The sequence below is a fragment of the Lepisma saccharinum genome, chromosome 10, assembly GCF_977018435.1.
Source record: "Lepisma saccharinum chromosome 10, izLepSacc3.1, whole genome shotgun sequence".
NCBI lineage: Eukaryota > Metazoa > Arthropoda > Insecta > Zygentoma > Lepismatidae > Lepisma > Lepisma saccharinum.
In genome coordinates, this window is record NC_139238.1 from 16,122,315 (window position 1) to 16,134,685 (window position 12,371).

Here is a 12,371-nt window from a genome sequence, read left to right on the forward strand (position 1 = left end):
TTGCAATGGCTGTCTTCTAGTTTCGGTCTACACAGAGCCTTTTAATAAATTATTAAATTAGTGCACATTAAACAACACATATAACAAATACCTCGCAGGATAACAATTTCCATTTATACGACATTTTCCGTGGAATGAATTCCAATGGGGTTTAAAAAGGAACTGAGTTACAGTTACTCATTTTGAGAAGTAACTCAGTTACATTTACTTAAAGTAAGGCTAAGTTACTTTTATAGTTACTTTCTGCTGGAAATGTTCTTTCATTGCAAAAAAGTAACTTATAATTTCGTAATGTGGTAAACGAGATGAGATTCTCAAACAGTAGGAAAGTATAGATGACTCTGTTGTTCTTAGTCTCGTTAAAGCAAGTCTAGAATATTCTTGGTCTCGATGTAGTCTCGGACCCATACGTGCTTGTAGTGCATTAAAGCTAGCTATAGTAAAAAAAAATTGCATTGTCTCTGCTGAATCCGTTAAAAATGAAGTTTATATCCACTTGTTACACAGGGCGATGTGAACTTTATACACAAATACATGAAAAATTCGATATGATATTTTCATCACTAACTTCAACAAATTATCAACTTTAAACTCTTGATTTCAAGTTTGATATGATATATTTCTTGGATCTTTGTCACTATTGAGCTAAAAGTTTGTATCATTGCAAAGGCTGATATATTGAAGCCTCTCAAAAAATATGTAGTTGTTTGGTTTGGTATTCATGCTGTAATTAATAATTTAAATTTCAGATAGAACAATGGCACGCAACACTTGCTTTGATTTGAGAATGTCGGTGTTCTATCTATCAGACATAACACTACATTCTGCAAACATGATTGAGATTAAACAATTTCATTATGAATTTGTCATTCGGTAGCAAAGTAAAATAAACAATTCATATTTTGGAAAATCAAACAACTGCTTTGATTCCACTATTATCCAAACATTTTGTCTGTTATTAACAAAAGTATGAACCAAAGACCACTACTATCGCTAAGCATCTCCCACAAGTGACATGTTAGAATGCAAGTGGTTTATATCATTCTCAGATGGTTAGTTAAGGAAATTGTCGTAAGGTTTCTTTAGTTATTGGAGTTTGCATCTCGATTTGCTTACAATTTGGAGCTAGAACATTTACATTCTCAATGGACGAAATATTTTACAAATGTTTTCCTAAACTTAATATTCATTCTTATTTTCTTGGACAGAAAGGACGCTCCATTTCCACGCACGAAACCTCGACAGAGTGTCGCTGGCGCCCACAGACGAAGTATCATGCTGCAGATGTCACCAGTTGCGCATCAAATCAGGTAGCTTATTCATTAAATTACGTTATATTGTTTTCTTGAGGCGATGAAGACATTGAAAATACATCCGTAGGGGTTGCTTTCGTAAACTACAGTCCATCGTGTGGAACTTTGTTCTCATCCCGCCCACACGTATGACGTAATATCTCTCAAGTGGGTCAAATAGCCATGTAGCCAGTTGTGAGTACTGATTTGATCTTCTACTAACGCATGTTATAGAGGCTTTACTTTGCGTCGAGATGAGCAAATAAGAACATTCGCAGAGTTTAAAATGGTGAAAACTTTGAAGATAAATCAAAATTTCTTTGAGAATAATTTGCATTTTGTAACATTCTCAAACCATTCTTATTTCATTATATGTTGCACAATATTTATTCATTTTATTATTATTTTATTTCCAAGTCATCATCAATCGTTACACGTTCTTAGTAATCTCCCCTTTTTTCCTGTTGATTTTTGAGCAAGCAGTTCTATATATTATTTATTTATTTATCCAATTACAGAGGCGTTAATAAAATTATAAATAAAGTAAATATGAATATAAGTTAGATTAAATAGCATGCACACATATCACATAGATATAACTATAACTTCATTAAGACTACTGACTTGTAATCAAGCGTTCTGAGTTCAATTCCCACCGGGGGTATATGTCAGCGGTTTGGGATTCACTTCAAGCACTAGGTCCTATCTCAATAAACCTATATTCGCATAAAGTGGACTGAAAGTACAATCTTCCCATATTCTTTCTCTAGTGTAACTATCCATCATTTCCCTTTTCCTCCTCGTCGTCGCCTTGTAGTCAAGGTATCCCAGGTTTGATAGCCGGAAGAGGTAAATAGTGATTCGTATCCCATTTTAAACTGTAGGTCCAGTCCACATTAGCCATTGTGTTCCTAAAGCACTCAAACAACTGTGGATAGAGTAATTCTCCCAGTTTCAATCTCTGCAATACACATGTTATGCAACCCTCAAAACAGAACTGTGTTGTTAGTTGCATACGCGCAGGCGCTTCGTGCTTTAAGTATTTTGCCTATATTTCACTCCGCTTTGTTTCAAGTCATAAGGATGATGGCAGTAGATCAAAAACGAAGCGGAAAAGGGGCGTCATGGCTTCGAATCATATTCTTGTTAGTTCTGATCCATTACAACACCATGACGGATGGATGGCTATTTTAAGGCTTTTTTGCCACTTTTGGCTAATCGCGACAATGACAATGACCGAACACTCATAAAAGACACCCACACCAAGACCAGAATTCGAACTCGGGATCCCTGGAGTCGTAGCTCGCTGTTCTAATCACTCTGCCACGGAGGTCGTCACAACACCATATGACCCCACATTCTCGTTGTTGCTTATGCACGTTCTATTGTTGTGTGTGTGTGTGCCGACCTCCCAAGCGGAGTGGCCAGCACTGCGCGCTACGACGGTAAGGCTCCCGGATTCGGGTTCTATCCTGGGCATGTGTGCTCTTTATGAGTGTCCCTTCCTAAATTCATCCTTCATCACTCATCCTCATCGTCGCGATAGTGGCAGGAAGATAAAGGTAAAGGTACCCCTGTGAACACATTCCATGAAGGCATATGGGGTGATGTGGAGGTATATATCTCCACATATTCTTGATCTCGGTCATAGTTCAGATGGTGTTATTAGCATCACGCTCGGCCGCCTTTACCCCCCAGGGTTGCCAACAGGTACCCATTCATACGAGGCTGCGTGGGCCTCAGAGCCGCGCGGAAACACGGAAATGACTGGAAAACTTCCTGGTCAATTTCACCTGCCCCGGGATTCCAACCCGGGTATTCCGCGTGGAAGCCAGATGCTCTACCAGCTAAATAACAAAATTCTAATCAAATCAAATGTGTTTGAGCGTGTGCATGTATGTACTCACCTGTTCCGTTCAAAGGCTTGACGTCATTTGACTGAGAGACGGAAGGAGGCTGGGGTGTTCCTGGCTTCGTATCCTTGGCGTTTCCTCCCTTGGGCTCCGTTTTCGTGGCCCCCTGACCGTTGTTCCCTGTTCCCGATCCATTGTTCGCGTCTCCCGAATTGGCTCCTGCGTTAGTGGACTGGGAGGCTTTCTGCTGTGCCAAGCGTTCCTGTTTCCTGAACTTGGCCCGCCTGTTCTGGAACCACACCTGGAAGGAAAGAAGAATGTTACGTTAGTCGACTGAATCCTGGATTGATTGATTTGATTCATTTCACGTAGCTTTTCTGACACTTTTGGCTATTCGCGAAAATGATGTGAATGGTTATAAGTAGGGATTGGATTTTCATGCAAACGCTTATTTTTTTTATTGCAACCAAAAAGTATGCACACTTCGTTAAATGTTCGAATTAAGTCATTGCCCACCTTTTAGACATGAGTTTATGGTGCATATAAATGCATATTTTAGTTGTTTTGTTAACGGGCATAATATTTTGGAACATTTCCTTTTATACTGCATATTTTCCTCATAAAACTATTTTATTTTATATTTTTCTAAATATTTGTGTGCAAATTTTAATTCTGACGCCACGCAACATTTTCCCATGTCTCAATGCTGTCATTTATTATGCTGAACATTTAGAAACGGTTAAGGATATTGTTAGTACATTTGATCCTCATAGTGCAGCATCGATTCAGATTGCTCAAGAAGTATTAGAGCATGCAGACATAGAAGGTAATCTTGCCTTCATTCCAGCTCATTTCTTTCATCTTCCAACGGGCATTACCTATCTGAAAAAAAAAACAGTTCTTCACTAAGCAATTTGCTGAATGTTTTCAAAACTACCGTCTCTAAACTAAATTCAGTTCCTGGAAAAGTTGGTGAAACAGGGAAGGTAAAAGTGGACAGCATAATTTCAAAACACCCACGGTATAAAGAAATTTGTGATATTGAAGAAATTTTAGCTGGTAAACGCAGTGGACCCTTAGCGACAAGGTCCTTATCAGTGTAGCAAATTGCTGATTTTCAACATGCACCGGTAAGTTCCTGTGAGGTGGAAAGATGTTTCTCCCGCTACAAGGACATGTTACGAGACAACAGAAGACGACTGACGCTGGAAAACCTAAAACATCTCCTAATTGTAAACTGCAACAGAAGAGAATCCGAAGCCTTGGAAAATTAAATGTGAGCACCTCACATCCTCTTCCTTACGAGTAAAAGTTCCTCCTCTGCATATTTTGTAGTCCTTTTTATTGAGTCTTTTCATTAAAATTACATGTACGTAATGTAATTTGAACGTTTTATTTGTTAGTTAAAATGTTGTGTGGAATCAGTTTCTACAACCTCAATGAAAATTTTGTGTGCATATTGTAATGCATATTTTGCAAGTTTTCTCTGCATAGATGCATGCATATTTTCACGTTTTTAGTGCATAAAAATCCGCTCCATAGTTATAAGTAGAGCCTGCAAGTTCAGGCATATATTTTGGTTAAAATAGGCAGGCGAAAAGGCATTTATAATGTGAAAAATAGGCACCAAAAGCAACAAATAGGCACAATAAACCGAGAAAGTGGCAAATTCCAAGTCACTTATGTTTATAATTTCATTTAAAAAGTTAAAATCTACATGGAAATAATATTTTTCTTTCCTTTGTTGCCTTGATTGCATATAATGAGTAGGTTTTTAATATTTTTTTTTTCAAGTTTTCAACATGCATAAATAGCCGTCATCAAGAATGCTTTTTCTTAACAGAAAATAACCTCTCAACTTCGACAGAAGTAATTAGACTACGTTCAGAACAGATGTGGCCTTCTAATGCACATGCTTTTGTTCCGATCGCAACGCCATCTCTGACCGATTCTTAGAACTTTTCGAACAACCCTCGTATACATGAAACACTCTATTGTAACTGGATTCGTATCGTGTGCATTAACCAATCACTACACGGCACCGGATTTGTAGTAAAATCACAGGTATGTCGTAGGTTCGATTCCCATCACCGGCAAAAGATATTTCCCCTGAAGACGAGAGAAGAGGTGCTGTCTCGTAACGTAGTGTTAGAATAAGTATAATGTATAAGCAATAGACCAGTGATTTCCAACCGGGGTGCCGCAGGACCCTGTGAAATCGGTCTCGGGGTGCCGCGAGATATTTTAGGGATAAACTAAAAATAACTAAAAGCGAAAAAGAATATTATTAGGAAGTAGGCAAAATAAATATTAAGTCGAAGTACAAAATATTGGACGTACTTTTTTGCCTTTCTCAACTTTATATTTCTGCGAGAAAGCCTTCCCTGCTATGGCCACAATAGAATCTAAAGCAACAAAAAGACTGCGTAACCTTGAGGATGATATGCGTGTTTCATTGTCAACTGCAAGGCCTGATATCAAACATTTATGCTCTAAGCTTCAATCGCAAGTCTCACATTGATAAAATGAAAATTATTTTGAGTGATTTCCATTGTAGTAAACTGTATTATATTCTGATTGTTTGTCCCTTATACAGGGCTACTATAAGTGATTTATCCGATTTCAAAACACTGTATTTTCTAAAGTATTGCGCATATAGATATGAATGATACATGAAAATGTTCTATGTGTGCTCCTCTGGCCACACGACACACATCCAAGCGGTAGTCGAGTTCCACCCATACATTTTGTAGCAATCCCCTGTCAATGGTCATTATAGAAGCATTGCTGCGTTCCCTGAGCTTTACCAGTCTTCTTGCCAGTGGGGGTACGTAAACAAATGCTCTGTTTACATGGTGACTCTTTTCTGTATTCTCTTCTGAATTAGTGTTGCGCACGAGACGAGACTTTGGCCCGTCTCGTCTCGTGGAAATGCTGTGAAATGCTGTCTCGTCTCGAAAATATTCGTTTGTCAAAGGGACACATGATCAATCTCGTCTCGTCTCGAATTTTTAAAAGCCTGTCCCGTCTCGTCCCGTGGTCAACACTATTCTGAATGCACGCTGCAGTGCAAATAACAGATGAACATCTCGCATAAACAACACACAAAAACTCTTTTCTAGGTTTGTCGCCATTTTGTACAGGTGAGTTTACAGTTTTCATGTATCATTCATATCTGTATATGCAGTACTTTGGAAAATACAGTGTTTTGAAATCGAATGAATCATTTACAGTAGCCCTGTATTATGTATCAAGAAATTAATAACATTAGTACTGGAGTAGGTATTTTTTGACAATAAATTTAACTTGCTCCTGATAACATGTTCCACTTCGATTTAAGATTAGAAATTGAAAAAAATAAATCCAACTAGGATGTCCCAAGTTTTTAATCTCATTCCCAAGGGTAACGCAAACGTAAAAAGGTTGGGAATCCCTGCACAAGACAATGGATAATGTTCAATTAACATTGCATGCTAATGTAGAACCATTGTCACTAACATTGATTACTTAAACTCCGGATAATCAATTGATAGCACATCTTAACATTAAGAGAACCGACCGACAATCGAATCAAAATCCCTCATATTCGGTCTATCTCCGCGCGAGATATGATCTCGTGAGTTGCAAAATTGGTGAAAGCGGATTCAGCCCATTTCATTTCGCGTGGTTTTTGGGGGGTGCGATTGCATTGCGTTATGGATCGTAGGCAATCTTCCAGCAGGTCGGCGTCCACAAACCACCGAAAAGGAGAGAGTAATTGGAATCCACTCACCAAACGATCGGTTTTTGAACCGATTCAAACGAAACCATGACTTGACCATCGCCAGGTTTAATGGGACGTGAATTAGTTTGAGCTTGCGACTGTGGCTCCGTCTGGTGGTCAAAAATTGAGACAGAGCTGAGATGCTCTCGTTCTGTCATTCGGTCCAGAGAACGAAACGATTGCTGCGGGGAGTGCTATGGGGGATGGAAGGGGTGGATGGGGTAGTATGAGAGGGTGGGGTGATTTGTGGTTGAATGCGTGACCACGGCTGAGCGAGCCATGTGGATGGAGAGGGGGGATGGGGGCGGAATCCAATCCGCCATTAGCGTTTGGCATGAAAACAGTTTCATTCGAATTGCGTTCGTGGCTGAAATCTCCCTTTACTACACATGCGAGCCATGACTATTTTGTAAATAGCTTCCTTCCTGTAACTTTTCAACTCTTGTTTTTAAGTTTCTTCCCATCTTTTTTCAATATTTCTCAATTAATATTTATGATGATGGCGCTACACACGTGCACATGTTCACAACAACTATACAAACCTGAAATTCTCGGCGTGGAATTTTGATATGTAGCAGAGTGACGTCATAAATGCGAAATCGAAGACAAAGAGAACTAACCTTCATTTATTCACCTAGGAGATATGAACTTTATTTCCTAAATGAATTATTTCGTTTCAAATGCTTTTAAATAACACATTGTAGTGTGTGCTTATTGTAATTTATAAATTGCTTGGCATTTATTTATGATTTTACTCTTATTATGTATACATACCTAGGTATATTTTTAAATCAAAGGTATCATAAATATGGCATGTTTGCTGCTTGTCGTACTATTCTTTTCTGATTGTCGTATTAAGTCACTGTTCGACACGAGATCCAGAACGAGACAGGCATAAGCTGATCGAGGCGAGACTAAGGACGAGATACACACAGGCATCTATAGTCACAAGGCAGACGAGATTTTATGAACACTCGACTCAAGTTAATTCAATCAATGACTCCCCTTAAGATAAGTTGAAAGTTAGAATCCATAGTCTCACTTTCCGAACAACTGATTTCAAACTGCTAGGTTGAGCCATGGTCTTCTATACATGACATCACAAAACACTGACAACACCTAACCTGATCTGCCTCTGTCCTACTCACGTAAGCACACTTACTTACTTACTCCAGCCTTCTTAAGCCCAAAGGTTTACGGCTCCAGCAACACAAGCCTTACATCTGTCCCTATCCTGTGCCAGATCAATCCAATCTTTTCCATTCTTACCGATTTCCTTTGGGTCCATCTCAACGTTATCCCTCCATCTTCGTCTTGGCCTTCCTATAGGTCTCTTACCATCAGGTTTCCCAACAAGAATCCTGTAAACTTTTCTTTCCTCTCCCATTCGTGCCACATGGCCTGCTCATCTAAGTATTTAATCATTCTAATAATATCTGGACGTGAGTATATTATGCAGTTCTAAATTATGTAACCTTCTCCACTCACCTGTCTCCTCATCCCCTTTAGGTCCAAATATTTTTCTAAGGATTTTGTTTTCAAATACTTTTACTTTATGTTCGCCTTCTTAATGTAATGGACCAAGTTTCATATCCCTATTACTTTTTTTATATATTTTAACTTTTAGTTAACTTCTAACTTCACGTAAGCATACATAAACGTAATTTCCATATCACAAATAGAAATGAGTGGGTGGCTAGTGGTCTGGCAGCCGACTTTTGGAAGTATTCTTTATCAATTTACATGTGATCACTAGTTTGATTTATCAAGTATATACATTAATTTATTTATTTTATATTTATTCTTTGTCTTTTTATAATATATTTTATTGTTTTCATCTTTCCTATTTGCTTTGTTCTTATTTATAAAGTTATTCACATATATTATGCTAATTCTTAATCTTGCACGCCTGGTGCTGCCATCTCTACTCCTCTTTGGCAAACTATTTACATTACTTGGTCCTATTGGGTATGTAACACTCTTGAGTTTCGCGAAGATTGAGTACACCCATGCATCATTATATAAGCTTTTATAAGTTAGGCTATGGTCGACATGAAAAAATTCAACTCTCCTAATATGTCATTAAGAGTACAAAAATAACTAATTCACTGAAACTATTTATATTCATCCAGTACGCCAAAGTAAGTAACTGGTTTAAAGAACTCAATTTCTAATATTTCTAATCTTAAATTTTAGAAATTAGGTATTTGGAGGTCGATAATACTAAATGCGTACAGCTTAAGCATCTTGTGCGCTATCTGTTGGCATTCATACTCCTTTCCTCCAATGGATACGCCACTTTTCCTCACATCGGAGTTACAATCGCTTTACCAGAACGTTGGTTTTAAGATCTAAGGAAAAATGAAAACTAAAATTGGTAAACGCAAAATTGGTAAACGCTGTAAGTGCCACAGCTGTAAGTGGCACAATAATTCAAACACCGTTTTCCACGTTAAAGTGTGAAATGTGCCATGCTTGATAATGTGGTAAACGTGAAAAGTGGCTGGTAGCCCTCTAAATAGTTCAAAGGGCGTGTAAAAAGGCACTAGTGTGAACGTTCGTACGGGCTGATGTGCTGAACGATGCGATTTCCCAACACTTTCGCTTTTGGCACTTACAACGTTTACCACTTTTGGTCCTCAAATCATTAATATACATAATGGCAAATTCTACCATCTTCCCTCTTAAGTTCTAAATTTAAGCGATTGGACATCAGGAACCAATAATAAATTTGAGCATAATTTATTTATTTATTTTCCTTGAACAGAGACAGGTCTCCAATTACAGAAGGTAGTGGGATAATGACATAATGGGTATATATATATAAAATCAGCACCTTCTCTCTAGAGATAATTGTTAAGCCGCCACTGTCTCCCAAAACTACTTTGTCGTTTTTAATATTAGAACCGACATTGATCATTTCAAACTAATATGAAGTGCTCACTGTTGCAGTTAATATCTAATAGACATCTTTGATGCCGTCTTCAGAGAGTTCAGTTTTTGATTTTTTGATTTTGATTTGCTTTATTTTACATCGCTCTTTGTGCCACTTTTGGCTAATTTGCGAGGATGGGGATGAGTGATGATTGATGAAATTGATGAATCGACACTCACAAATATCCATGCCCAGGCGCGATGTGCTAACCACTCCGCCACAGGGGCCGCCAGATCAGTTCGTGTGGACACTCGGGTTCTCTTATTTAGTAGCCTTGGCTTCTAAGATACTGTTCCTTTCTCATCTTCCTCGTTCTATCTCTCTCTCTCTCTCTTCTCTCCTTTTTGTTATTTCCTTTCGATGTCTTTACTTCTTTCCTCTCCACGCTATTTCCTTTCTCTGTTTCTCTCTTTTTACATCTCTCCTCCTCTCTGAACTTCTCTTTCACTATTCTCTCATCCCTATGTCTCTCTTTCTCTCCCTACCTGTCACTTATTTTCTTTCATCTCCTATTTGTTTCTTCAAATCCATGTCTTTTCTATTTTTCTTCCTCTGATTCCTCTTTCTCTTTTGTCTCACTTCGTTCTCTCTTTCTTCATCTGTTTCTTCATTCATCCTTCTCCTTTTTTCCCTTGTCTCACTTAATTCTCTTTCTTCCTCTGCTTCTCCCTTTTACTTTTCTTTCGTTTCTCTTTATCTCTCTTTTCTTGTTTCTCCTTTCTTGTGTGTCACACTACAATTTCTCTCTTTCTTCCTCTGTTCCTACTTTCCTCCTTTGTATTCATTCTCTATATTTCTCTCTCGTTACGTTTCTCTCCGCCTCCCGCATTCTCTTCCTGTCCCTTTCTATATCTCCGCTGAATTTCTTTGAGTTTCTTTTAGATTTATGTGGGTTGTGCCAGGGGGATACGATGACGTCGTTCTTAGACATCTGTCTGGTTGGTCATTCTTCATTCACAGGCCATCATCGACTACATATTTGGGTTTTCCGCCAACGTTCTTAGGTTCGGAGAAGAAACAGCGAGCAAGAGAGATAGTCGCAGCATCCTCGACTCTTCCACACTCGATCTCAAGAACCCAAAACCATTTCCCTCGATTCTCGATTGATTTTTTCCGCCTTCTGTCCGTGTACGATTCTTCCCTTTCGCCCCCTCCCCTTTCAGTTTCTCCCTCTCTATCCAGAATTCAGCTCAGAGAAAATACAAGGCCCCTGCTCCACCCCCTACAGGAAAGTCTCCAAGTCAAACAGTCGACTATCGGCTTTTTGATTAGCCCCATTTCCGACCCAATGGTCTTCTCCTCTCCTCCCCTCCCCTTTCCCTGGTAGTCTTACACATGCTGGCGCAGACACACACGCACCCACACTCTAACATGTAGAGACACATCTCAGTGTTGCCACTATTTCTCTCCAGATCTTGAAATTTAGTACATTTCTCTCCTCTTGATAAATTTCATATGGGATAAAGGTTCTACATCTTTTTCGTGTATTACCGTACAGTCACCGGTAATAAAAATTGTACACGTAGATCATGAAATACCCACTTCCCTGAAATGTGTGTGTAACATAAATGTACGCCAATAATCCAACTTCAATATTAATTTTCAATAGGAAGTTCCGCTGTCGCCTCGGAGTTAGGCAATACACATAACTCTATTCGGGCAAGCGGGTATTTTGTTTATTGCTGGTGACTGTACGTTCCACTTTTCATTATCCTGTACCTTCTTCTGGTTATCAGCATATATAACAATCCAGCTAAATCAGAACAAGGCACAGAATACTCTCCTCAACTATTTATCATTGATTGAATTTGTTTTAAGTTCACTTTATACATACACAGACTACTCAGGACTAGATCTAGCACCGGATATCAAACCCGCTACTCCTTGATTACAAGGCGGTTACGTTACCACTATGCCATCTACATTATCATATTGATGAACGAAGTTATAAAAGAATGGAATGAGAAAGTTAAAAAGTGAAAGGTAGCGCCGCTTTTCTGCCACTTTTGGCTAATCGCGACGATGAGGAAGAGTGATAATATGATGAAATCGAAGAAGGGACATTCGTAAAGAACACCCATGTCCAGGCCGGGATTAGAAACCAGGACCCTGACATCGTAGAGCCTTGAGATAGCCACTCCGTCATCCACACATTCACAATCTCGGTTGATATGGTGTGATCATCACCACGCTCTACCCACCTTTACCACCCAGAGTTTCCCTCGGCTAACCATTTACGAGTATTAAATGCTGGGTGCACCCCAGAGGAAACCCCACGCAAGAACATTACTTGACAAAAATTCCACATTAAATCACCCACCCAGGGAATCGAACTCCGAACCCCCCAATAAAGTCCTGACGTCGTCGCCACTGATGCAGAGCGCAAATTTTATCTCAGGACATTGATAACACAGGCCTCCATGGGTTTGGATGACTCGCAGATGACTGTTGTCCCTGAATAATTTCACTATGCTGATTCCAAAAATGAAATCCATTTTTACCCATCACGTGTAGTTTTTTCAGAAAAT

At 39.0% G+C, this 12,371-nt stretch overlaps 1 protein-coding gene across 1 annotated transcript in view; it reads right to left on the reverse strand.

The window, feature by feature from the left end:
* PHDP (Putative homeodomain protein) overlaps positions 1–12,371 on the reverse strand; it is a 152,459-nt gene that overhangs the window by 19,567 nt on the left and 120,521 nt on the right. The window contains exon 3 of the mRNA XM_083130615.1: positions 3,200–3,446. Coding sequence (XP_082986741.1) covers positions 3,200–3,446 — 247 coding nt within the window. The remainder of the gene's footprint in view (positions 1–3,199; positions 3,447–12,371) is intronic.